This window comes from Ornithodoros turicata, chromosome 9, assembly GCF_037126465.1.
Source record: "Ornithodoros turicata isolate Travis chromosome 9, ASM3712646v1, whole genome shotgun sequence".
NCBI classification, from domain to species: domain Eukaryota; kingdom Metazoa; phylum Arthropoda; class Arachnida; order Ixodida; family Argasidae; genus Ornithodoros; species Ornithodoros turicata.
This window is the reverse complement of record NC_088209.1, coordinates 29,617,969-29,644,021: the sequence shown is the minus strand read 5'-3', so window position 1 is coordinate 29,644,021 and position 26,053 is coordinate 29,617,969. Positions and strand designations below refer to the sequence as shown.

Sequence of the window (26,053 nt, the reverse complement as noted above, 5' to 3'; positions counted from 1 at the left end):
TCCCTCCATTGTTCCTACACCCTCCGGATCGCCCACATAGCGCTTCATATAGAGAGTGATGCTAGGGGTGAACAGTTCCTTTTGTGTGTGCACGATATAGTCACCCATGTAACATTGCACGAGCAAACGACGCTATATAAATGGGCCAGCCGCTACCGTGTATGCGTCTTCCTCGCTTTCCAACTGCCGTTTTGTTCCAGCGCAGACATTATGTACGAAAAGGAAAGTACGCACTGTCCATTGTGTGGACCACTGAGTACAGATTGGGATGGCGGCCAAATGATCGGAGGAATTCTTTCACACGGGAAGCAACGGGGAGCTGTCTCCTTCTGTGACGTCTACCAGACATGAGAGGTCACGTCATCTGCGTATATATATCGTTTTTGTGTAGCAGTGCCGTTGATTTTCTTTTCTTGTTTTTTTTTTTTTTTTGTAGTTGTATCGGGCAACTGTAACCATGAACGGTACACAGCTGTCGTGGGTGTACTCTCTGAAGGGAAAGAAGGAGTTAAGTTTAGTCCTGGTGGCTATAGATACATTGCCACAACCATTAGGAACTATTCCTTCACCCCATAGCGCGCTCCTACCCAATTATGAATGACAATTATGAACAGCATAAGTGTCACCAAAAAGGTGTACGCCTCCCGTTTTCAACAAATCAGGGCAGATAACGATATCATTCCAGATGATGAGCGTATAGCGTAGCTTGGCGATGAGCGTAGCTAGGAGCGTGCTATGCGGTGAAGTTCATTTCTAAGAGTGTAGGAAGTAAATTTTAGGGCAAGGTAACTAAAATGGGGAGTAACTGCGATCTAGGGGCCAACTTGCTCCTTTTTCTTGTCGAGTGCATATAGGATACTTAGAAAAGTAAAATTGTAACTAAGATATAGTTGCTTTGTAACTTACCTGTTATTTTTTTAGACACGACGTCAGATTAAATGCGACTTTCAAGATACTTATTTTAGTTGTTGTACTCTTCACCTGCATTTACATCATGTGCTAGTTGTTATTCGAAGTTGCTGCCAATAACCTTGCGCAACTTCAGCCCCATGCACCGCGCTTCCCAGGCTTCAGCGGAAGAACCTTCTCACTATCAACGTCATAAATGGAATTTATTATTCATTCAATTTATAAATTGTTTATTGTTCATAAATTTATTTATTTAATGGAACATGTAAATGGAATGCGCCCCACGAAACAGTGTTTTCTGCAGAATATGCCCTTTGAAAATTGTGCATTCTGCAAACACACCATTTAAAAACGCTGTTTTGTAAAACACGTACTGTGTGAAACATGCACCACGGAGAAGTATGCCATGGACAAGACATTTTTCCCGAAAACTGTGGGGAAAAAAAAGAAGAAAAAGAACAGAAAAGCTCTGTGTGTGCTCTCTGTATCACTGAGCATGTATAAACTACCCCAAATCGCTGCTATCCTCACGTTTCACCCCTCTGTCTTCTCCCGTGCAGCAGACCTCTCCGTGTTACCATGTTCTTCCTCACAACGCGTATACCAAGTCAAAGAGGGGCGCCGACGCCTCAATAGGCGACGCTTAACAACACTCCAACAAGTTCAAGTTCCGAGTAGCAACACGCATTCCTCCACGAAGGCTGAAGAAGACGGACAGGTAATTTGGGGGGTGCGCCACCCCCCGTCAGCAGAAGAAAGTATGCGAGGAGGCCCTCCCCTCGTCCGAAATCACGCTCACGGGGGCGATGCTGAGGAGGCACCCATACCTGGTCCCATTGCCACTCGCACTCTACTTCTGTTCTTTGGCGCAGCTAGCTTTCCTCTATACTCTGCGCGGCGAAACAAGACTCCGCAGTCTACGTGCGGAACGTTTGAGCGCTTTTGTCAGACAGGAAAAGTTGTGTAGCGGTACAACATACTTGAACGCACTGCACCTGCGGCACCTACTAACCCATATGATGACATTAGTTGTGGAGCGTTCGAACAACAGCAACAGCAACAAATAAGTAATGATGATGTATTGGGACATTTCGAACCGCTGAGGCAGCACCCTATCCCATTGCTTGAGGGGGTGAAGATGGTGAATGATGATGATGGTTCAGAGTTCACGCAGGAGCCCCGTTGCTGCTAAGAGGGTGATTAGGGCTTGAAGAGCTCGTAGCTGATGCGCACGATTGACCGAAAACTCAAGCCCCTCCCCCCCCCCCAAAAAAAAAAATAAATAATAAAAAAAAACGTGGTGTAGTAACCGTACTCCAATGCCAGTGATATGTAGTATTTGCAACACCATGCAAAACTATCAGTCGTAAGCTATAGGTCGTGTACTCGAAAAGAACACTCTTCGTTCACTTTTCGGAACGTTATCCCACCCCGAGACTGTGGGAGGAGACGCGGGTTCGCATCCCCGCACGGGCTGTGCTGTCTGAGGTTTTCCCCGGGTTTTCCGGTAGATTTTTCAGACGAATACAGGCACAGTTCCCCATGAAGTCTGCCCATGCAGGACGCGCACTAACTACCCCCCCTCCCTCCAACTGTCCACGTCTGAACTCCGCTCATATAGCCACAGCTGCTCCGCGGCGCGAACACAAGCTAGGACAAGGTGGACAACGTCACGACTAACGCCTTGGGGGAATGTGCGTCCTGGGCCGACTTCTAATGGAACTGTGCCGACATATGTCTGAAAGTGTCTGAGGAAAACCCAGGAAAGACTAAAGAGAGGACTTCACGCCATAACACGTTCGGAACCAATGATATGATAATGATATCGTTCTCTCCCATGATTTGTTGAAAGCGGGAGGCGTGTACTTTTTTTTTTTTTTTACATTGGATTATTTTTATTACATACTTCATTTTATCTCTCTCGAACAGCTGGCTGTTTCACGCGTCGCCCGTTGGATTGCCATCAGAATTTAAAAATGAGCGAGAAAATAAAGATTCTAAATAATTCGCGGCTGACCAGCTATACTGCTGGATGGAAATGAACAGCGACAGATGCATACTGTTTGCTGTGGCCGTACCATGTATTTTCACTTGCGATGTCCAGGCATTATACTTTCCCAGAGTGTTATCGTGATCGATACTGGCTTCTATGCAGAGCGGAGATACCTTGTGATCCGCGATTGCATCACACACCTCGGCGCGGCAGATGTTAAATTGTAAAAGAGAAAGAGGAACGATGTCCTTGCTTCCGAAAGCCACCTGGAGGTTGAAAACCATTTCATTCTTACTGCCGACAAGCCTTATACGGTTGTCCATACGTTACGCATTTGACAAGAAAACATCGGTAACCTTCCCGGGGAGACCTTTGAGGATGAGGTGTGGGTTTTTTCTCAAATGAGCCGATTCTTCATCATCCTACGAACGTGCTTCGCTTCCGACTACTGTAGGAAGCCAAGGTTGGATTCCGGCGGCCTTTGTTTGACAGACCTGTTATACATATCTCTGTATAACTCGGGCTTAAGATGTTACGCAAAGGTTACGGGACATGTTTTCCCGCTGCCTTTCCGCGTGGGTGCCACGTGAGATGTTGAACACTATAGCTCGTCGTCTGCTTTCAAATGTCGTCTGCGTTCGTATAATGAAGGATATGCGGCTTGCGTGTCTGTCCTTTCGAGTCTTCCTTTAGTTTCACTCTCGCGTCTTCAGTACTAAACATGGTTCTGTTTCTATAACACTAGTGAGTTGTAGTACATCGTACGCTATCGCCTCTGCGTACGTAAGGAACAGTGTTGGGAGTTCCGCGCATGCGCAAGACACAAGCAGCGCTTTGCTTTTGCTTTCTATTCGCTAGCATTCTGAGTGTCTCGAACTGCAATTACATCCCTAGGTCATGCTGAAGACTGGGAGGTGCTGGGTTCGAATCCTACCACCGACTGTGCTGTCTGAGGTTTTCCCTGGGTTTTCCGCCAGATTTTCCAGACGAATGTCGGCACAGTTCCCCCTGAAGTCGGCCCAGGACGCATACTACTCTCCTGTCCCCCACTCCTACCCGGTGTTCTCTCTCCGTCTGTCCACATTTGTATACGCCTCTTATAGCCACAGTTGCTTCGCGGCGCTAACACGGAGTTCTAAAAAAATTCATACCCTTCACTCCTCGCATTATTTGCGACGAATGTTTTACCCTATAGAAATACATGTCCTCCATTGCTGCAAAGCGAGTAATGCTCAGTGAACCCAAAAATGAACTAATACACAGCACGCTCCTAGCCAACCATCATCCCGTGCGACAACGTTCTTTCCCGTGATTTGCTGGAAACGGGAAAGGGGGTGGGGGAGGGGCGTACGCCAATTTTGTGGCATTATGCAGTACATACTTGCCACAGAAAAAATGGCGTACATTCCCCGTTTACAACATATCGGGGGAGAGAACGTTGTCATTCGGGAAGAAAGGATTACAGAAGAAATTATTGGATGGGTATTATAAGCACAGATTCCGTCGCCCGCAGCTTCTCACATCCAACTCAACTAACAGGGCCGCTCTTGTTTAAAAAAAGCTTCCCACTCCACATGTGAATTGTCTCGCTTATTGCGCGAAATAACGTCCGACGTATTATTACTCTTCTAAAATATACCGCGCTAGCCACCTTCGAAATTAGGGCTGGCAATCGCACGTGAAACAGCCTCCACCCAATCTTGCGGTGTCAATACAAAAATGACTGGCGGGGGTCGTTCGACTCCTCGAGTATAATGACCAATAATAACCGCGGGTCCCCTTTGTTGCCAGGAGAAACCGTATCAAGAAGGCTATTTTGAGACGTCGCTCAAAGCTTCTGACAGACCCACAACTTTTCCTTTCAATCCTACGCGGCCACTGATTCCTCAGTTCTCAAATATAGCCGTCATCAGAGCCAAGGACGACAATGATTTGCACGCTCTCCCCAGAAAAACGCGAGGGAGTTCACGGAGGAAGAGTTAATCGGCAGCCACCACGTGTAGCGCTCACAAGCTTAAATATGATTTCAGTGTGCAAGTGTGCTTCGAGGAAGTCACTTGAAAATTGACGGCTCGTTTAAGGAACTCGGAGCATCCTGTATCTTGTCTGTTTTGTCAGCTACATCTCCGCGCAGGGGGGAAGGACCCATTGCAGAGAGTGATAACCTTTGCGGACAGCTCGGAGCGTACGCCTCCTTTTTTTCAACAAATCAGAAGAGAGAACGATATCAATCGGAATGATGGCTGGCTACACTCTTAGAAATGAACTTCACCGCATAGCACGCTCCTAGCCAACCATATCTCGAATGATATCCTTATCTGCCCTGATTTGTTGAAAACGCGAGGCGTACGCCTTTTTTGTGACACTTATGCTGTACATAACTGTCACAAAAAAAAGGCGTACGCCTCATGTTTTCAACAAATCAGGGCAGATAACGATATCATTCGAGATGGTGGTTGGCTAGGAGCGTGCTACGCGGTGAAGCTTTGTTTTTAGAGTGTAGTACGTGCGGATACACGGAGGAGCCTTCCACCGTTCTTTAGCCCTATTACAATATGGACATAATGTTTACATCGATCTAGTCTTGTACGATCGATTGTTATTACCCCCTTTTTTTATCTTAATTATCGAGACGCGAAGAACCGACGCAATGGTGTTCTTAGGTTGAAAGCGACCATAATCACTGCTGTGCATTCACTTGTTGCATAGCGGCTCAAAATAATAAGGATAACAATTGTCACTCTGATCCGTGAAAGCGCACTGGGGTAAGCATTAAAAAATATCTTTTAAAAACCCTGAACGGCAGTATGGTAAATGGGAACTGACGATGTACGAACATTAGTACTGTTGTATGTCCAAAGCATCGATAAATAGCGACGTTTGGTTGTTTCTTTCAGTGTGCCGAGCAACAGCGAAACTGACCCGCGTGCTTAAGGGTAAAAAATGTATGCTGTCGTATCATTGGACGTATCTATAAATTATCTCTGATTCTCAAAGACAAATTACAAAAGGAAGTTAAGGCTGGTACTCAAACAGACAAGCACAGACACGAACCGACGCCGAAGAATATTTTAAATATTACAAAATTATGAAACCGTTCAAGTTTTGCACAAGTCATAACAAAAGAAGGTTATACTACACACACCTCCCGTGCTTAGGATTCTCACAAAGCCACTGTGCGGGTTTTTAACCGTCCGCTTACAGGGCACCCTCTTCAAGCGCTTTGGTAGCCCAGCACCTATGTGAACGCGACAGATTTACCACATGCTGTGATTGTGTGCAACATAGGCCACATTACGTTGAAAATGATGAGGCTTGAGGCTTTGTATGTATTTGTCCCTCCTATGTTGTTCCAGCCTCAGAACATCAGTTCTTTCATGTTCAATTGTGCCACATTACGTGTTCCCGACAATTTCCACGACACTGGACGCGAGGCAAATTGGGTTGTTATATCCCACTTTGTTGAATATCTGCTTTTCTTAATAAACATATCCCCCCCCCCCCCTGCTAGGGTCGAAACCATCTGCGCCGAGTAAAACAGGGCCACGTGCTTCAGTGTGCACGACAATACAAGTTATAGATACGTGCTACACAACACCGCACTCAACATGGCAAACTTACCGAGTCGTTGAATCTCGTAGCCGATGGGAGGTCGTAACACCCTGCGAGACCACGCAGACCGCACTACTTCCAAACTATACGCAGTGCCAGACACAAATATGGTCGATGGAATCACGTAACCGCGGTATTCCAAACAGGTGACACTCTGCACAAGACACTGGTTCCAGAAACACTGCGCGTTTTCGTGCACAAATCCTTGAAACAGCGAACGACCGGGGCACTCCTGATGGTCTTCATCGTTGGAGTCGCGGTCAACGCGCCTGCAGACGACAACCAAGCAGTTGTTCAGTAGCAGACACCGCCGTTTATCCTCTGTGGACGGTCGTGGAGGCATCCCGTTACATGGTTTCTAGCAGGTGGTCACCACGTGAATTACATCCAACGTTCGCTGGCCGGTCGTCCGCGTGCATTCGAAAACAACCTTCTACCTGCAGAGATAACGTGCCGTTTCCCGCGTGCTTCGGGAGTCGTCGAAGACGCGGACGCTACCGCGGCACCAAGCGAGAGCGACGCGATGCTGGCGACGCAGTGCGGTCAGGTAGAGAACCTTGCTCCAAACGGAAAACGGAGAACAAACAAAAACTATCTGAGGCGCGAAATACGACGTGTTTTCACGGCTAATTTACGCCAGTGGTGTCTTTCTGCTTCACGCGATGCTCATTTGTCTACCAGTACTAAGCTCTACACGGAAGGATTTCTTCCGAAAAAAAGAAAAACATATTTAGTAACCATTGAAAAGTCTTGCCCAGCTGCGTTCTGAGCTAGCAGCAGTGGCAGATCCAGGGGGGAGGGGCGATCGCCCCTCTCAAAACGTTATAGCAAACATTGGGACTCCCCTTCGCCCTTCCCCATAACGCACTTCTGTTTGATGAAAATGACAATATTGGCAAGGGAGGCTTCGAGAAAGAACCCCCCCCCCCCCCGCAAGTGTTTGGTAACACCCTCTTTCTGGTGCAACTTGGGGAATAGGTGGGGCTGTTATATTGGCTCCCCCCCCCCCCTTGTTTGTGGACAAACCATTGGGGCTGAGGTCGCAAAAGCAAACACTACACTGGATAAGGCTAACTTTTTTTTTATTATTCGTGTTAGCGCCGCGAAGCAACTGTGGCTCTGAGCAGCGTGCAAACGTGGACAGATGGAGAGAGGACAGAAAGGATTGGAAACAGGGCGGGGGTTAGTAGGCGTCCAGTCTCGGCGTGGAAAGCGATCATCCTAACCACTATGCCACAGGAGCTGGAGGAGCCTTGGCCAACTAGAGGTGTTGTAGGCTGTATTGGTTGGGGTGCACTAAGACAATTGGAACCAAGAGCCACAGGAAACAGGTCTTTACTCCCGAATCTTGAGATTCCGAATCCCCCCCGTCAGTATTCAGTCTATCTTCACAGTACATAATGAAACACTTTATTTCACTGGACTGTCCCAAAAGAAGTCCCATGTGACATCATGGCACAAACAGTTCATTGATAATGGTTGCACAGCGCACGGGAGAGGCCTCTCATACTCATATTTATGTCGCAGAGAAACTCAAAATTCAGGGGAACAAAGTTCACCAGGTTAGAGAAAGCAGTATGGCATCTTATGTAATGTAAAACAATGCAAGTGCACACCGACATGAAATACTGTGGCTATCAAAAGGCACCAAGACACTTCAAGAAACACAGCTAAGGCACTCTTTATTGAGCATTCTTGCAAAAATAAAATATAACTTAACCAGTTCATTTGTTTTAAGGTACATGTTGCTTAACAATGTATTTTTTAATTAACAGCTAGCATCACCCTGATGTTACCGACTTGTCAATATTGCACACCGCGTCCGCAAAACATTGTCGTGGTTAGTCCTGTCTTGTTTCCTGTCTTGGGAACCTTCTGCGAAAACCTGTACGCTGTGGGCCTCTGCGGATCCACCTTGGCCGTGCTGCAATATTTTGGCAAAATTTAAGCGTCTCAGTGCAACCGCTCGAAGAGTTTCTACGGCATCACAGATTTCTCATAAATCTGTGACGTAGTTTATGGACAAGCACAGTAAAAGTCAACAGCACAGGCTGCAACACCATAACAGGGTTGAGAACAAGGCCCCGTAGTGTGTGTGGTATACTCGGAACACACAACACTCAACGATCAGTCGTTAATCATGTGACAGAATATGCATTGTCTCAACCCAAGACGCCAAGGGCTACGAAGTAAGGTAACAAACGAGGGCTGAACAGTTTACCACACGCTGTGCTGGCAGCCAATGACATTTGCTACGTCACCCTAGATATTCACTTCAGGCTCAACAAAAGAATCGTTTAGGAATCGCTCAGACTGTAGAAGTCTGTCCCTGTAAGTTAGGCAACCGTTTCCCCAGCGTCCTTCTGAGTGTGCAATGGACAAATTGAATAGCTCCACTCCCGCTGTGCATTATGTACACGTCAGGCAGTGTTTTGGGGTAAAACCCGTTTTAACCCAGATTTGCATCATCACTTACGGTAAAACCCAAAAATGAGCCTTGCAGAGTGCCAGCCCAATTCAGTCACCAATACGGGCACTGGAGTACACTAAGCATTGGACATTCGGCACAGCTGTTCTGGATCTTATATCGATCTAAAATGTGACAAGCGCTTTTTAAAATTTTCCGCTCGAAAATCTACTTTTCCACCCATTATCACCCGATTTTACCCTGTTTCACGGCATCCGAAATAAAACCTGATTTTTATCCCCGATCTTCAAAAAACAAACAAACATAACACCCCAAAACACAGGGCCCTACGTATCCTTATCCTGTACTTTTGAATGTGCTTCCCCACTGCCTACCTCCAGAAATACCTAAAGACCACTTACCAGTTGCAAAGCTAAACTTGAAATTGCAGTTTTCTTCACCAATAGCTCCTTGGATAGCTGCAAGTGCAGTGTCGTGGTCCTTGAATCGCAGACGGACTTTCCTGTATCAAAGCAATACGCGCTATACTGAAGGCAATGAATGACAGGTGGAAAAAGTGAAAGGAAACTGCACGCTACACACTATTACTCAATTTGGCTACTGCACGATCACTAAAGGAGGACATCGTTGTCAACATATTAAGGCATGGCAAAACTGTCAAAGTACCCTTGGTGTCAACAGAGCTAGATCCGTCATCTTTTAAATACTTGCACTGCACTCACGAAGTTTGACGTTCGATCAGCTGTGCATCGGGGAACAGAGACCCAAGCGTGTCCATGCGGATGTCTTCGGGTGTACCTCGCACGTACAAGTCCCTGTCTGACTTTGTCACCTGGCGCTCCCGTGGCCGGAGGTGCTCAACGAAGATTTCCTCACCCTGCATCTCTTTACCCTTCAGGGTTTCCAGCTGCTCGTTGGCGACTTGCTCACTGGCAAAGTTCACTATGGCACTCCTCCTAAGGCCAAAGTGGGTACATGCGTAAAACGGAACTCAGAAAGACACAAAGCAGTGTCATCATCAGAGCTGCCAAGTGGAGTAGCGACTGTCCATTGCAAACCACATAGAAAGGTTCACTATATCCGCGAGTAAGAAACATCCCACGAAGATCGTGATTTTGCAAAACCGAGGATGACATATAGGATTGACAGACGAAACGGTAACCTACCACGGCTCAGACTCACTTCTGTATCATGCATTACTTGTTTGCTTATCTGTGTTGTATAACATCTCCATCTTTTATCGTTTTCCACACTGGTACATGTTTTCGTGACGTGTTCACCATGATGTGTTTAAATGTGAATGTTTTAATGTGATTAAAAGCCATCGACAGCTTTAAAGAGCAGAAGAAAAATACCTAACTACAGACGCACAAGGATGCCTGACATTGTGCAACCACTGTCGCACACCCTGCTGTCTTCGGTATCGGCCTATGATCTACTTGGCTAATTATTTCGTTCGAAAAGCGCTTAGATGTTAAATCTTAAATATCGGCGCTGCTTCCATAGCTGCGGAGGCTCCAGCCGCGTGACTAGAGTGGGTTTCAAATTTACACCGCAGGGAAAGCACTAAGAATCGCTGACAGCACTATATTATACCTGGTTATGAACCGAACGCTGACAATGGCCTCGGAAAGTTCCTGAATGTCCTGCTTGGTCACGTTCAGGGTCAAGTTACCGATGAACAGCGAACACTTCTGCACATCATCTACTGAAGAAAAAAAAAAAAAAAAAAAAAGAAAAACAGGAAAAGAAAAAGAAAACAAGCAATGCCAGAATGAGAACATGCATCTCAAGGTAAACAAAAGTACAAGCAAGCAAACAAATATGGTAAACCAGGCTCACCGTGCATGCAACGACATACAAAGAGTAATGTAGCTTTTTTTACATCTTACTTCAGTACTTTGAATGACACAGCCCGTGCAACGTGCAGTACAACAACTTCATCACACTTGCCTTGTTTCTTTTACAGCCAACATTCGTGTTAGTAAGGTTTCTTACCCCAGTTGTAACGGTGTGCCGCTGGGATATCTTCTGTAAAAACAACAGAGAGAGTGTGAAGCTGATAGCTGCAAGTATCCACGAGCTCACAAACATACCGTCCATGTCGGGCCTGGCTTGAGTTTCAGAGTTTTCTCTGGGGGGCCGTTGTCGCTGAGGCTTAGCAACAACGTGTGAACTGTCCTCAGTCCCTTCTGCCTCGCTTTGGCTTTCCCGCTCCCTTCGGAATCTGCGTCGCTTTGGTTTGCCCCGTGGTGGGCCACGAGCATTGGATCGACCATTTTGCTTGGTGAATTTCTCCTCTTTCACTTTGACCTCAGCACCTGTCAGCATGGGAAAAGAAAGTCTCAATGAAAACTTAGAAAGGTAATAATTTCCGGGGAAACGGCGACCTCATTAAACCAACGTTGAGTTCGTTCACTTAACTAACTTCTTCACCCCCAACAAAGCACCTCAAAGATACAGGTTGTTCACCTCAGTTGTGAAAGCCTAGATTGATTTTTCCCATCCATGCATGCTGTGGACCTATAGTACCTATGAAGCCCTCAACATGTTATCCCTGAGCCTTTAGATACCATGCCAACAATGAGGAGAGTGGTCGGAAAATGTCCAGTTTCTGCTCGAAATATCGGGAGCTCTTATCGCGAGGTTCTTCCCTTAACATTAACAAAAATTTGTTACAATGTCATGCGTGATGCAGCAGTGATCAGCCTGTGGAGGGCTCTGCAACATGCACTGAATCCTCAGCAGATGGCACCCCGTACTAAACATCTTTTGTGGAGGATGACATGCCAAAGTGGGACGTCATGCCGTGCCACCAATTTGGTGGTGGTGGTAATTGGGTTTGAACCCGCAACCTTGGGATCAGTGAACGGACATGTTACGAGCTGACCCACCAAAGCTGGTGATTAAGAAGACGGGAAAAAAAACATGATTTGCCGCCAAGAGAACTGAGAACTACCAGTTTCCACTAATAATGTCCCACTCTCTCGGCAGGAATATTGTGTGCATATTTCAAGGCCTCACCCTCGCTTCTGTCACCTCCACCACCTTCTGGTTTCACTTCCGCTGGGTGCTCACACTTTTCAGGACTTGCCTTCTGGTCTTCACCTACGAGGCAATATAGCAAACTCGTAACGAGACGCGTTCAAGTTGGGTCACTTCGCACTTTCGCCTTCCGAACGCTGGACTTTGCGCGTACTTACCTGCCTCGGGGGCATCTCCCTTTTCCTTTCCACCCTTGGGCGATGTCGTCTGCAAAGCAGGAAGCTAGCATTACATTCACCACACCACCGAGAGGAAGATGGACGAACTTGCGTTCATCGCTGAAACGCTACCCCCGACATTTCGAGTAATGCATTCCTTGCAAAACCCCTTCCCTAAACGCCCACGCCCACTTCACAAGCTTTCTTTCGATATTTTTTTGTAGTGGCTTCTTTCCCCTCACAGAAACGTGACATGCGGCCATTCCATTTTAGCGTTCCGTTGCAGATTCTTGGACACGCTATCGAAGCACTTCATTTGAGATTCGCGAATGAAAGGCGCTACATAAGCACCCCAAGAGGCGTTCAAGGCCTGGGCCAATAAGGGCTCTACTCTTCCAATAATACTGCCACGTTTCTAGCTTCCAAAACCAAAATGGAAGGGACGCAAGCAACACGTACACGAACCGTCACAGAAATACAGGAAGTGTCGGGGTACGCTTGCGTAACACTTTACGCTTTCTTTTTAGGTTTCAATTTGAGTCGCAACGCAACACGAGGAGCACTCAGCACGCAAAAGTATCGGCACTCGAATCTTTACCTCTGAGTCCTTCGCGCTGGATTCTGGCTGTTTAGTGTCAGTATCTTTCTCCGGACTCATGTCGTTTCCTTATAAGTCGTCTTTGATATGATATAGATGGAGTAACAAAAGTACAATAAACTTTTCTCTCGAAAAAATACAGCGCATACGCTATCACACTTCCAAGTTTATGAGCGCTCACAGTGCATCCTGGGAAGAGCACGTGCTCGCCGCTCTCTCACTCACATTTTTCCTTCCTCTCGCCTCTCCAGTTGTGCGCCGCTGTGCACAGCAACAAGTAAAGCTTGCTGTGGTCCCATTTGAGCCAAAAAAGCCTCCTTTAAAAGTTATCACACATAGAGATGTTCTCAACAAACACATGTATTAGGACAATTTCCATGTCTTCACCACTTCGCACTGCAATTAAGCATGTGGTTGTCGTGGGTGGCGGTTCCATGGGTGCCGGTATCGCTCAGGTCAGGACTTTTTTTTGCCAGTTTACGGCTGCTGACCACTATGCCTAGAAAAGAAGGATGTTCTCTGAGCGTTGCCAACTTGTGCTCTAACCCCTACAGGTTGCTGCACAAACTGGTCACAAAGTGACCCTCGTGGACCTCAACAGCGAAGTTCTCGAGAAGTCGAAAGATAGGGTCAAAGAAAGCTTGAAGAGGGTAGCCAAGAAGAAATTTGCAGATGACAAAAAGGTGCAAAACCCCCTGCCATTTCTTTATGCTTCCAGGAACCATTTTCCGTCGTTATTTTTTATGTGCTTTAACTCTAAACTGTGTATCATACTGTCTATGCAAATATGTCATGTATGTGCCTTTCACACATTGCTTCTTACTTGCATTGCAGGCTGGGGAAGACTTTGTTGAAAAATCTCTCACTAGCATCTCATTAAGCACCTCTCCGGAAGATGCAGTAAAAGATGTCGACCTCGTTGTGGAAGCAATTGTGGAAAACCTACCAGTTAAGCAGAAATTATTTGCTTCACTAGACAAAGCCGCAAGCCCGTAAGTATGGCATTATCAGATTCAACATGATGCAAGACTTCCTAACTGTTTGTATCGGATGAAAGCTGTACTTGCTAAAGCTAAGATTGCGATAATATCATTATATTACATAGCACCGTTTTGAAATATGTTAAAAGTACTGCGATACCTAACTGTTAAACTACATGCCTTGCTGGCGATCCTGTTCAGTTCAGATGAGTGACGCTGCTTCATTTTAATGTGTCAGTTGTTTTCCTGATCTATACTTTGCTTCACATTTGTGCGCTGCTTAGGGAAACTCCTGTTTATCTCTTTGAAATACTGTTTTCAGAACACTGAATTCAGGTGCCAGACCATAATGTGGTATGCTACCCCTCAGTAGTTTTACACAACCATTTTTTTTAGAGGGTAGAATTCTCGTTAAACAGATATTACCAGTGGACGCGAGTTACTGCGGTCTATGCAAGTTCTAGCAGCGACAGCACTTAACATTTTTAAGCTCTACTGAAATGAAACAACATTGCACTGCCTTTCCCCAGATCTACCATTTTTGCAAGCAACACCTCATCCCTGCCCATATCTGAAATTGCGAGCAGCACAACACGGAAGGATCGTTTTGGTGGCCTGCATTTTTTTAATCCTGTCCCTGTAATGAAACTGCTAGAGGTAATGGCATAGAAGTTATCTGTACTGTTCGGAAACACATGCACTAAGAGAGCTGTACTAGTTCAACACCACCTAGATACAGAAAGGCTGCTTACTCGTCGACGTGACATAACAACCAATAGTCAGCCAATCAGGATCGTGTTTTTAGCGGAGGTAGCCAATCACGAACAAGCTCTCAGCAGTTGTAGCCATGGAGACGAACCTAAATGGGAAAACTTTAAGATAAAGCTCAAAATGGTCCTGTATCTTTCTCACGACTGATTTTCTAGAAAGTGTGTCGCACGTTTTGTCTACAGATTCATGTCTAGAGGTTCCAAGTTAGCTGCAATCGTTTCCGAGTTCTTGAATTCGCAGAACGGTGAATCGCAATAGCAGACGAATTCTGACTATATATGTCCACGTAGCGAAGGAGTGAGAGGAGGCAATAAGCAGGCCTTCTGTATTAGGTGGCGTTGGCTAGTTACCATCTGACCGTAGATACCTGCTGACGAAAACCGAAAATACCAAATTCTGCAGATTGTGCGAATTCCAGAAACGAGCGAAGATACCTTCAAGAGTATGCAAGAATGGGGTGCAGCAATGGGGAAAACCACTGTAGTGTGCAAGGTAAGCTTGCATGGAAAACCCTGTACGTTGCTATTTCTTCTTGAATTCCCTTTTGTTTCAAAATTACAAAAACTTACCTTTTCTGCGGTGCCGATTTCACGTGCGTATGTGACGACGGCGTATGAGACACTAAAGCGACTTGTCTCGTTAAGGACACGCCAGGGTTCATAGTGAATCGACTGCTGGTGCCCACGATGATGGAAGCGATTCGGATGCTGGAACGAGGTCAGTCTTGCTGCTGTTGAGTTGAAGCCATTCGTACCAAAAGCGCGTTCCAGGCGGACAATTTGTCGATTTTACCTCCAGGTGACGCTACTGCAAGGGATATCGACACTGGGATGAAACTAGGAGCTGGCCATCCGATGGGACCATTTGAGTTGTCTGATTATGTTGGCCTCGATGTGACAAAGTTTATTATTGATGGTTGGTATAATTGATACGTATATCTTTCCATACCTGTTTTCCTAGAAGACGTTACAAAAGTTTTGCCCTGCCTAGTAGGCTCTTCTTGAGTACTTTGCTACTTCCCATTTAGTGTGGGACAATGTACAATTTGAATGTATGTCATCATTTTGTTAGAGGTGCTTGTGTAGCCAGCTTGCTCTCAAATTAACATAAATGTGTACATCATTTTCCTCTTTGTTATGATTCATATCAACATTTGAAGTATGACTGCTCTTCTCTGTAATCTGTATGCTCTATTTTTAAGGGGCCATAGGTCTGTTTGCAGACAGTTTGGTAATATGTGTGTGTGTTAAATAATTTATTGCTGAAGAAGATGCATCAGTGAATGGAGCTCCTTTTGTTTTGTTCTAGGCTGGCACCAGCGCTTTCCGGATAACCCACTCTTCAAACCATCACCACTTCTAGACAAGCTTATTAGTGAAGGAAAACTTGGGGTAAAGTCCGGAGAAGGATTCTACAAGTACAACAAATAATAGCTCTTTCGTATTCAAAATAGACTTTTACATGGGTATATACACATATGTATATGTATGTATCGTACAGTCGGGAATGGCAGGCTGTTTACATTGATAATAAATCCTATTTTTGTAGTGTCACAGTTGTCTTGTGTCAGGGTAGTGTGGATGTAAGTGAGTGCAGTAAGCACGTTTCCGCAACTGAAACACGTCAAAAGAGGCTGTCTTCAATGCTGAATGAGCAGGATTTCTGGTGGAATACCACCATGAACTCCATTTTCTTATTTCAATATCCACCAAACCGACCAACAACTCCTTGAAACGCTCGCGTCATATGAAAATATATGTGTGTGCGCTGATGCAAAATAACAAATTAGAACGTTATATTCTAGAGTACTAGGGGGAAGTGGAGTTCTGGAAGGAAGGTGAAAAAAATTTAAAAAGTGGAACTAGGCTAGTAGCCAAGCCAATTTCGGATTCGAAGTCATGGCGTTCGCGGTGGCGCTGCTTACCGGTTTAAATTAAATTTATCAAACGTAGCTTCCAGCTTCATAAAACAAAATATTTGTACAGGAACTACACGTAAAAATATTTGCTCTGCTATGAGTCTAGGCGTCAACATGTTGGATGCGGAATTCGCCTACCTGAGGGAGAATGCAATTCGTAAGTCAAGCCTTTACAATTTCGTGGGCCATACAAGCGTTGTTCAGCCCGTTTCCCAGCAATTTTCTTTGATATTAGTTTATATTTAAAGCCGGTAAGTTAATCCTTTTGTGACAGTATGATAATTATGCACCATGCTTTACAACCTTCCTTGTGACGGAAAGCCAAAATGCGTACAATGCCAAGTAAACTGTCGGTCAAGTTCATGTATACGTACCTTCATGGCTGAAGTGGGTGAAGTAGAGCACAATGTTGCATCGTATAAATGTGAAGCAATAAATAAGTTCTAAATCAGGCTGTGGTTCTTAGTATCCAATGTAATGTTTTCTTAAAGCAGTTACTCGCACACTGCTCGAGAAGGCAACACTGCTTTTGTGCAGCGTGAAGGATGGTGTGCTGACATAATTTGTGGAATACCCCACACGTTAAAACAGTTCCTCAACGGTTACAGGTAAACTGTCAGAAACAATGAGTTCTTCTGAGGAAGTATCATGGATATCATGGTTTTGTGGCCTTCGAGGGAATGAATTCTTTTGTGAGGTGAGGTGATTCTCCGCTGCGTTGCTGTAGAATGTGCTTCAGGAGCTAATTGTGGCCACTCTGCTTCTTTGTAGGTTGACGAAGATTACATACAGGACAAATTCAACTTAACTGGTTTAAGCGAGCAGGTGCCCCACTATAGACAGGCTTTGGACATGATATTGGATTTGGAACCAGGTGAATACTTTTACCCTCATTTGACCGACCGAGAGGTGCAACGTTTTGACGTGCATTATGTTGATAAATATGAGCTCGCCGGGGCTGTACATGTTTTGCATACCATCACGAAGTTGTGCAGGGCCGATGTTCGTGTTAACAAACATTTTAAATAATGAGTGTTACATGACTAAGTATTCTTTGTTTCGTTATCTAACACAACACACAATTTTGGCTACTGTGGAAATCTGCTGTTTGCCTCAAAACGTACTGGGGCTTTACCCATTGCTGTAGAGTAGCATGTTTTTGTGAGCTGTGCTTCTGTGTGAAGCATAGGAACACAACAGTACTTTGAGTCCTGCGGTACAGCTTGTGTACCACAATAGTGCAAACACTGAAATACAACTGTTTTGATATGTGCTCTACGCCCCTGATGCTTGTGCTTGCTGATGGTTAAAAAAAAATTGCTTGTGGATGTGGGTTGCATCCTCATAATCATAGTTCCAAATCAAATCATCATCACCTTTCCAAAAGGTGACATGTCATTGCTGTCATTGGTAAATTATGAAACATGCTTCCTGCCCGTTCTCATACTGCACTTGACATGCTGTATACGTGCACAACACTCAGCAGCAGCCAATTTGAAGGTTTTGTGTTGATAGTGTGTTGCAGAATAACTATGTAATGGTGGTATGCAGTATGGGGATGGGTGCACAGGAAAGAAATGTCTGAAAGTAAAACGAGGAAGGTATTACAATTTTCCATCCTCTCTATGTAGATGACGAGCTCGACGACAACCCCAATCAGAGTGACCTGATTGAGCAGGCTGCCGAGATGCTGTATGGCTTGATCCACGCACGCTATATTCTCACCAACCGGGGAATTGCACTCATGGTAGTAACCTGTGCCAGCACCTTTATTTATTTTAACCGAGTCGCATTGCAAATGCATTGTCCCTTTTTATACACAGATTGAAAAGTATCAGAACGGAGACTTTGGCTACTGCCCACGTGTTTACTGCGAGAACCAGCAAGTGCTCCCCATAGGTAAGTTATCACATCAACGAGCCACATGAGATGCAATACTTAAAGCGTGCTTTAGGTATCTGACTTGCAGAATGACAAGTAATCAAGGGGTATCTAATGTCTTTAACATATTATTTTAAATATAATACACACTTTTAAATATAAAGACACTCATAATTGCCATTCGTAGATGCTATATGCAGTTGCCAACAGGCTTTTTTGGGCACACTCGATTATTCAGACAATGTCATGAGACTGTCACACACCCCATAAAGTTAATGTATAACAGTGCCTAAAATTTTGGGTGCTGTACGTACCATTGCTCAATTTTTCGAGACTTGACCCCAGCTAGTGACCACTGCAAACTGTCTCCAGCATTTTGGATATGACCTGTACCCTCGACACATCATGAACCATATCTGCAATCGTCATGCACTGCGGAACTGCTGGTTTCGAGGTTATAGATATGCTGCACATTCCAGTTCTGTTTGCCTGCTGAGGACACAGCCGACATTCACCTTCCTGACGCAATGCCTAGCAATCTCGACCCACAGTAACCAAGTGATTTTGGTGTGAGGTGATTCAGCCTTTAAAAGTCTGCGCGAAATGGCACCAGTTTCTTTTTTGCTGTCTCCTTCGATGAAGGACCCCCAAGAGCTGTAATGTGCAGTGGACGACATGCGACAGTCACCTACCGAGAGTGATGTTGCTTCAATCAATCAATCAAGAATATTTTATTAATGCTATGAAAATACAACATCAAATGTGGGACTGTCAGGACAAGCCTGTGATTGAGTCCATCTTACTTCAAGTGAAGTAGCAGATACAGGGAACTTTCATGCATCCTACTATGAACTATATAACTCTGTTAATCTGAAGTGGCATTGTTGGAATGTCAGCACTGCTGCTCACAAATCAGACTCCTCCGTGTCTCTTAACAGACACGTAACTCTTCTCTCATTTATCCTCTTTGTCTCCACCACCGTCTAGGTCTTTCGGACGTACCTGGTGAAGCGATGGTGAAGTCCTACTGTCCCAAGTGCATGGACGTGTACAACCCAAAGTCGTCTAGGTATCACCACACAGATGGAGCTTACTTTGGCACGGGGTTTCCACACATGCTATTCATGGTGCATCCTGAATACCGGCCGAAGAGGCCAGTCAACCAGTTTGTGGCCAGGTAGGGCTGTCTCTAACACTGTTGGGCCCTGTGAACTCGGTGTAGAAAGTTGGGTTGGTTGTAATACGCTGTGCAAGTGCGTCTCTGCGCATGAGAGGAGGCAGTGAGAGGGAAGAGGGAGGGCACCACCGTAGCCAGTGGGGCTTTCCGAGTGGAGTAACCGGGAGAGGAGATATGTGCAGAACGCTCGGTTACTTGCAGAGCGTATTCCTGGAGACGAACGTTGCGGCCTGTGCGGGTGCTCGGAGATTCATGTATTATGACATCTGGGAATAATCATGACTGCGTATGATTAAAGAACGCACAATTCTCACAGGTGACCTTGGAGCTCCAGGGTGGCACGCCCCCTCCCTTGCCCGAAATTTCAGCGATTTCACAATATTTCGCAGAACTGCCCATGTCTCGTGAAACTAACCACTTGCAGAGTTTCAGGATCGTCAGTCTCAACGGAATATTTGGTGTACTAATACAAAATTATGGCCGTTCCTTTGCTTGGTATCGGAGGTGGGGAGTAACGCATTACAAAGTAGTGCGTGACCGGTGACATTGCTTGTATTGATTTGCAGAATGCCCTTATGAGACTCAACAAAAAATGTGGTACATATTATAAGGATTCCCGGGGAAGTAATGCAAAAGTAATGGCATTACTTATCAGGAGAAAAGGCGTTAGTAATGCATTACCTACTACCACAACGGTAACGAATAACATAATGCGTTACCTTTTGAAAAAGTAGTGAGTAACGTTAGTGCACTACAAAATAAAAGTAACTTCCCCACCTCTGCTTGGTATCACCATTCTGTAAGTTGGCTTCACCTCACACTTCCTGGAGTGTCAACTTGCATTAAATTAGACAAGCCTAAGTTTGTTTGTTATTTTAGGTTGAGTTTTTCTATAGCTTTTGCAGATGGAATACTCATAAATGTGCCATTGTGTGCCACCAGAAGTCCGTCAGTTCAATAGACAATGAGTTTTATGTGTGTAAATCTCACTTTGGTTTATCTGCAGATACTCTGTATATATCTCTTGTGATAAACTGAGATGCTTGGTTCATTTGTGCGATTCCGGGAGAATGCCGAAACTTCACGTTTGATTGTTTTCTCTTGCTGGCGGAATCTCGCGGATTTCTAAATCCCACTTAGCGGAAAATTTAATTTGCCACTGCAGAGAGCTAGGGGCTTTAATCAGGACTGTGTGGATTCCTTTACATTGTAGTACTTTTGCGTTTTATTGCACAGTTCTACTTGGACCTCATTTTGCAATGTGTCAACAAAAAAAATTGAGTAGGCTCACTGTTTCTGCTTTGCAGGCTGTATGGCTTCAAGATTCACCCTATGGCATATCAGCTACAGCAGCAGGCAGCGAGCAACTTCAAGGCGCCCATACGAGGCATGAGCTACAACAATGGGAAACGCTGAACTGTTTCTTTTAGTGTTGCTTCCGTCTCCACAGTTTCTTCTCCATCTGCCCCTCCCCATTCTTCAAAGCATGTGCCGTTAACGAAACCCTCACCCATTGAAGACGTTAATGATCCAACACAGTGAATAAGTACTTTTTTTTTAGTTCTTGTGGGAAGGTAATCTCCCGATCCTGCTTTATTATCCTCTTAGATCTGTTGATTTCTCAAGGTGACTGAAGTACTTTTTTTTTTTTTTCTGGCTGTGTGGTTTAGACATTCTGTTTTCCTCCTTTTTACTGAAAGCTCCCATAATGACATTTTAACTGTTCTTTGACACTGGGTGTTTCCTTTGGAGAATTTTGTTATGCACACATCTCAGGAGAGTTCTACGCAAATGCATTGTGGTTGACAGTGTGTGTTACTCCAATTAAATGGCACAAGAGAGTACATGTGAATAAGATGACACAAGGCATGTGAATAAGACGACGAATAGGCCCTGGGATGTGTGTCAAGCTTGTTATGTGTGTAGTGGACATTGACAGCCCTAAGCAGTGTATTCTGTGTAGATGGTAACTTTTTGTAGATTTTATGTAAAGTGCGTGATACTGGCTATCCAACGTTGTTCCCAATGAGTTGCCAGAACACAGTGTACTAACGATATTTTGTGCAAAGTGTATTTGCTCAAGTGTAACCACTGCAAGCTGCGCGATTATCAGTTCATTTGTCAACCGGACCATATCATTAACTTTCCTCCCATTTGCGTTATTGTTGCCCAACGAAATGCCTCTTCGAAATGATGTGGACAAATCAATAATGCACACCCCCTGCACTGACCTGCCTGGTTATTTGGGCAGTTTCCATTCCTTCTGTTCATCATTGTAACGTTGCTTCGGAAACAGTAGGGCCAGAGAGCACAAATTGTTGAAAATGTTTCTGTTAACGATAACGTGGTTTGGACTGTAACCTCCGCACCTTGTGCAGTTCTAGTGTCTGGGCACAAAAGCGCAGAAGTTCTGCGACTCCTTGATACGAAAAATGTAAATTATTTGTGTACTTCAGTACCCGACGAAATTTGCGCTTGTGTGCCCCTCTTCGGACTGATACAAGGGAGGGGCGGTCAGCCATTGTTGTGTAAATGGTTTGGCTAATAAACCAAACGGGGAAGAAATCTGAAGGTTGAATGAGCCACACAACGTGTTTTACCCTCGAGGTAGCAGCGAACCGAAGATCGTTGTAGGTGACAGTCTCGGTATAGGGGCCCAGCAGCATATCGCTCACATCAGTCGCCCGGCATTTCATGTGAATAAGGCTAACTAACTTTGTTCATACGTACATGATTGTATAGTAAAAAGGTGCACCACATTCTTGTTTAAAGTAGCGCGGAAGTCATTTTTAACACCCTGTTTTTGCTGTATGAAACTACTAAGCAGGCCGCGAAGATGCGCCATAAGAATTAATTCACCCCAGAGAGTCATAATTATCGCAGAAATTGATTTTAAAGTACGCGGCAAAAAGAGACCGTGCGCAACGACGGTGGAGAGCAGTACCGGCCTCTGATCTGCCTGGGACCTCGCGCTGACGCTACAGGGGCCACGCTCGCTGATTGGTCCAGAGAAATGTCTGCTACTGAGCTGTCGTCTGCTACTCTGCTGTTCATGGTTCTGAAGAAGCATTGCTCATGATTCGGCCGCTCCTTCTATCCCCAATGCTCCGGGGGAACTGGCAAAACTGGTTTACGGCGGCAAAGGGACAAGGCGCTGACCCCCACTGGCCGGCGAACCAGAACGATTTCTCGTTATATTTTCGACCACCCGCAGTTCTCTTGACGTGCGCCGCAGATCTCGGACACGGTGCTGGAAGCAATGTTTATACCTCTCCCGCGTTGCTACCGTCCACGGCCGGGATTGAACCGGTGATCTTCAGTCGTGCGCTCAATGTATTTGTCCATACGTTTGCAAGAAAACAATGTGCATCACCGTTGCAAACGAAACAGTCTATTTTTAGAGATGAGTGCGGGAAAGAAAAATGACCTCACCCGCGCCGCAGATGCGAAAAATGACCTCACCCCCAGCGTGGGTGCACCCGCATTCCGCCCGCAGTGTCACCGAATTTCTACTGAACCGGAAAAGAGAATTGTACCATCCATGATGACTTAGCTGTGAGCGTGTCATGCGGTTAAGTTTTCTGTTTAGAGTCTGCGTGGGAAAACGACGGTAACAGCGAGTCCAACCTGACCGCAATATTGTGAGATGATCAGCTCGCTTGTTGCCGGATGGAGTTGAGTTGAAAGAAACGAGGAGGAATTTCCACGAGCGCGTGCTGTTTTAGTCTATGTTCGAAGGTGCTCCGACGAAAGGTCAAATGACCATGGGATGTGCGAAAATGTTCACTTTTGCAGACTTATCCTTACAAGTTATTACTACTACTAGTATTTTGCACTACTATCTTTTTTTTCTCAATGACAGGTGGGGATAATGCCGAAACTAATGAGTAAGTTAGGGTGGCAAAAGGTTACTTTACCCGCACTACCCGCGGACGTATTGCAAGTACACCCACAATGTACCCGCAGCACACTGAATTTTTACCCGCAAATCGCGAAACTGCACGGGTATATGAGGGTAACCGCGGGTGTACCCGCTCCACTCGACTTGCTTTTCTAGTGCTCTACAATCGTTTGGAGCAGCATTGCGGATTTTTATCGTCATGGAATCGCTGGTAAATGGTTTGCGATGAATGGTATCTTTACTACGCATCTTTGCTCATATGCAACCCTTGATCGGTAGGGCACCTTTTGCTATACCATAGTTTTTGCCGTTCGGCCACTTCAGAACTCTGTGCGGGAGTAGCCAGTAGGGCTTTTGACTCACATGCATGTCATGTGGCGGCGTGAGAAACGGTTTTCGTCCCGGTGCTTTGCTCACGAGCGCACTTTTAGCGAAGTGGTTCTCGAGGGGTAGTGTCGAACACTCCTTTACGCTTGTGTATGTAATTGCGTAGAGATCGTGATGACTGGAATGATGGTCCTCCTCCTCCTCAGACTGCTGATGTTGATTTCACTGCACTCGCGTAATGGCTTTAATCTGAAGATATCAACAAACGCAAAAAAAAAAAAAAAAAAAGTCCTGTAAAGCGTGTTTCGCCTGCAGTACTTCTGAGCACTGCGGGAAAGTATATCAACGCTGTTTATTGAAGTGGAATACTATATGCAAGAAATTCAACAGTGAGGCCCTTTTTAATATACACAAGCTTTAATGTAGTACACTACATTTCTTCAGGAGCTAAACGTTTGTACAAGTTGCACAAATATATCACAAATACGTATTTGTGTGACTTGTACGTACCAACGTTTTGCACCTGAAGAAATGTAGTCTGCTACATTAAAGTTTGTGTACACATTAAAGTAGGCTTCACTGTTGACTTTCCGGCATATCATTAACTGTTCTGGACGCCGGCTGTATGCTTCACTTCCCTAAAGTGAAAAACACTAAAATAAGTAAAGAGCCTCAGTATGAGAGCCGCCTACATAGTTCGACGGCAACATCAATGTAGTTTCTCTCGGAAGCGGATATAATTTGTTAAATTTAAGCAACTATACAACGTTTGAGCTTCGCGATACTTTGTTCAGGGAAGATGAAAAAGGGCTTCGGGCTATGGAGAGTACAAACACATTTTGTCGTAGTGAGTGGCGTCTGTGGAAGTTCTCAGAACTTTTTACGAAGCTTGGTAAGAACGTAAAGCTCTCCGAGACACGGTGAACCTGAACGACTGAAGTTTGTTAAAAAAAAACATTTTGTCATTACCATTTTTAAATCATTATATTCGGCGATCCTGGACGGGACCCAAAACCGCTATTGTTCAACTACACTGCAGGAGATACTAGCGTGACCTGATTTTGGCACGTCGTACCTTCATGTCGATTCGGCAACGATCCTAGATCACCGCAAGTCGGAAAGCGTCTTACGGGTTCAATTCTGGTTCGTCTAAGGCTTACAACCGATTGAAATGCCTGTTTTGGACGTCCTGGACAAAACGCGTTATGAGGCGTACTTTCACGCACTGCCGCAAAGCGCTGCTGGTGAAGCACGCTTTACAGACTTTCTTTTTCTTTTTTTCTCTTCTTTTCTTTTTTGCGAATTGCATGACTCTCTTCCCCAAACACACACACGCACCCTTCCAATTGGTCGCCAAAATTTCCTTTTTTTTTCTCTTTCTTTCTTTCTTTTTTTTCTTTGTGGTGGCCCTGTGCGACGAATGTCGTCCTCTCTCTTCGGTATTCCAACACCCGTCCTCAAATGCAACTCTTGCACTAGTCCCTTTGCGAAGTGTAATAGTATCACCCCCTGTGGCCCCATAACGGGATGAGTGTTAAAGGAAGATGTGACGCAAGAAATTCAACGCAACTTCGCCAAGTAGCTGTAAAAGGAATGGCCTCCGGGCTTGCAAAATACAAATAGTCGGGGTCCGAGCTTCACCTGGTGCATATATTGTCGTGCTGTTAGTTTAGGAACCCTTTATTGTCTGCTGTTTACCATGGGAGAATGCACGGGATGCGAATTCTCGAAGACAGTGCAGTGTTTCGTTAGGGAGGAAGGAAAAGGCACTACGAATGTGAAAACAATGAAGCTTTTTATGTTGATTCTGCCCACAGAATTAACTTCGCCGCACAGCACGCGCTGTGCCAACCATTGCCACGTGAAGTTCTGTTTTTAGAGTGTATATAGTCTACAAGTAGACGTGGTAGCACGGAGGGAATAAAAGGTTCTCAGAGATCAAACAGCACTCAAAAAGTAGACTCGAATGTAGACACTGAAACTTTACATTTATTAAATGTACCTGAAGAAGCATGGTCCACCACGCTTCTTCAGGTTGCCACCACGCGAGAGCGTATATAGTACCTTTAATGTAGTAATGTAGTATAATAGTAATAATAATAATAGTAGTAGTAGCTTCTTTTCATGTAGTCTCCACAAGGGTTGAGAAAGGGAGAAAGGAAAGTTGGAAACCAGGACAAATCCTCTGTGCTACCCATGCGTAAAATAAAACACGAAAGTGAGTTTGTCTTCAGAATGTGACACCAGCTGGTGGATACAGCCACCGTTCGCTCCAAGCCATTGCTTGCAGTTCGCCTCCGCACTGGAAGGTGGCGCAAAAGAAGCGTTAGCAAGATCACGAGAGCGAAGTACGGT

At 45.2% G+C, this 26,053-nt stretch overlaps 4 protein-coding genes and 1 long non-coding RNA gene across 7 annotated transcripts in view; 3 read left to right on the top strand and 2 right to left on the bottom strand.

The window, feature by feature from the left end:
• LOC135368568 (uncharacterized) overlaps window positions 1-640 on the top strand; it is a 109,406-nt gene extending 108,766 nt beyond the window's left edge. The window contains exon 5 of the long non-coding RNA XR_010414822.1: window positions 206-640. This is a non-coding gene — a long non-coding RNA (uncharacterized LOC135368568). The remainder of the gene's footprint in view (window positions 1-205) is intronic.
• The window catches only part of LOC135368559 (uncharacterized), a 113,960-nt gene extending 106,952 nt beyond the window's left edge, over window positions 1-7,008 (bottom strand). Inside the window, exon 1 of the mRNA XM_064601938.1 lies at window positions 6,524-7,008. Within this exon, the coding sequence (XP_064458008.1) occupies window positions 6,524-6,857 (334 nt within the window). The 5' untranslated portion in view covers window positions 6,858-7,008. The remainder of the gene's footprint in view (window positions 1-6,523) is intronic.
• A 1,168-nt stretch (window positions 7,009-8,176) lies between these two features.
• Window positions 8,177-12,951, bottom strand: LOC135368556 (nucleolin-like). Of its 2 annotated transcripts, none has more exons than XM_064601933.1 (9): window positions 12,744-12,951; window positions 12,146-12,194; window positions 11,967-12,050; window positions 11,039-11,263; window positions 10,941-10,973; window positions 10,539-10,650; window positions 9,665-9,898; window positions 9,344-9,444; window positions 8,177-8,438 (listed from the first exon to the last, which is right to left on the bottom strand). In XM_064601933.1, the coding sequence occupies exons 1-9, from the start codon at window positions 12,801-12,803 to the stop codon at window positions 8,356-8,358; spliced, it is 981 nt and encodes a 326-aa protein (XP_064458003.1). In that variant the 5' UTR covers window positions 12,804-12,951; the 3' UTR covers window positions 8,177-8,355. The 2 variants fall into 2 exon arrangements, with proteins under 2 accessions (XP_064458003.1, XP_064458004.1); XM_064601934.1 differs by having other exon boundaries at window positions 10,539-10,647.
• A 17-nt stretch (window positions 12,952-12,968) lies between these two features.
• LOC135368557 (hydroxyacyl-coenzyme A dehydrogenase, mitochondrial-like) lies at window positions 12,969-16,047 on the top strand. Its single transcript, XM_064601935.1, has 8 exons — window positions 12,969-13,198; window positions 13,298-13,426; window positions 13,578-13,735; window positions 14,254-14,380; window positions 14,897-14,986; window positions 15,139-15,211; window positions 15,293-15,409; window positions 15,803-16,047. Exons 1-8 carry the CDS (start codon window positions 13,085-13,087, stop codon window positions 15,922-15,924), a joined length of 930 nt encoding a protein of 309 aa, XP_064458005.1. The 5' UTR covers window positions 12,969-13,084; the 3' UTR covers window positions 15,925-16,047.
• Window positions 16,048-16,469: 422 nt separating this feature from the next.
• LOC135368558 (casein kinase II subunit beta) lies at window positions 16,470-22,041 on the top strand. Of its 2 annotated transcripts, none has more exons than XM_064601936.1 (7): window positions 16,470-16,569; window positions 17,021-17,109; window positions 17,184-17,286; window positions 18,044-18,159; window positions 18,236-18,311; window positions 19,281-19,470; window positions 20,778-22,041. In XM_064601936.1, the coding sequence occupies exons 1-7, from the start codon at window positions 16,509-16,511 to the stop codon at window positions 20,884-20,886; spliced, it is 744 nt and encodes a 247-aa protein (XP_064458006.1). In that variant the 5' UTR covers window positions 16,470-16,508; the 3' UTR covers window positions 20,887-22,041. The 2 variants fall into 2 exon arrangements, with proteins under 2 accessions (XP_064458006.1, XP_064458007.1); XM_064601937.1 differs by lacking the exon at window positions 16,470-16,569 and adding an exon at window positions 16,576-16,663.
• The last annotated feature ends 4,012 nt before the right edge of the window (window positions 22,042-26,053 follow it).

Excerpts from the sequence above, each read along its gene's own strand:
- LOC135368556 (XM_064601933.1), bottom strand. The coding sequence starts at position 12,803 with ATGAGTCCGGAGAAAGATACTGACACTAAACAGCCAGAATCCAGCGCG. Across the intron at positions 12,051-12,145 it reads GGGAGATGCCCCCGAGGCAG|GTGAAGACCAGAAGGCAAGT; the intron begins GTAAGTACGCGC and ends ATTGCCTCGTAG. Across the intron at positions 9,445-9,664 it reads CTGATCGAACGTCAAACTTC|GAAAGTCCGTCTGCGATTCA; the intron begins GTGAGTGCAGTG and ends GCTTTGATACAG.
- LOC135368557 (XM_064601935.1), top strand. The coding sequence starts at position 13,085 with ATGTTCTCAACAAACACATGTATTAGGACAATTTCCATGTCTTCACCA. Across the intron at positions 13,427-13,577 it reads AATTTGCAGATGACAAAAAG|GCTGGGGAAGACTTTGTTGA; the intron begins GTGCAAAACCCC and ends CTTGCATTGCAG. Across the intron at positions 15,410-15,802 it reads GACAAAGTTTATTATTGATG|GCTGGCACCAGCGCTTTCCG; the intron begins GTTGGTATAATT and ends GTTTTGTTCTAG.
- LOC135368558 (XM_064601936.1), top strand. The coding sequence starts at position 16,509 with ATGAGTCTAGGCGTCAACATGTTGGATGCGGAATTCGCCTACCTGAGG. Across the intron at positions 17,287-18,043 it reads GATATTGGATTTGGAACCAG|ATGACGAGCTCGACGACAAC; the intron begins GTGAATACTTTT and ends CTCTCTATGTAG. Across the intron at positions 18,312-19,280 it reads CCAGCAAGTGCTCCCCATAG|GTCTTTCGGACGTACCTGGT; the intron begins GTAAGTTATCAC and ends ACCACCGTCTAG.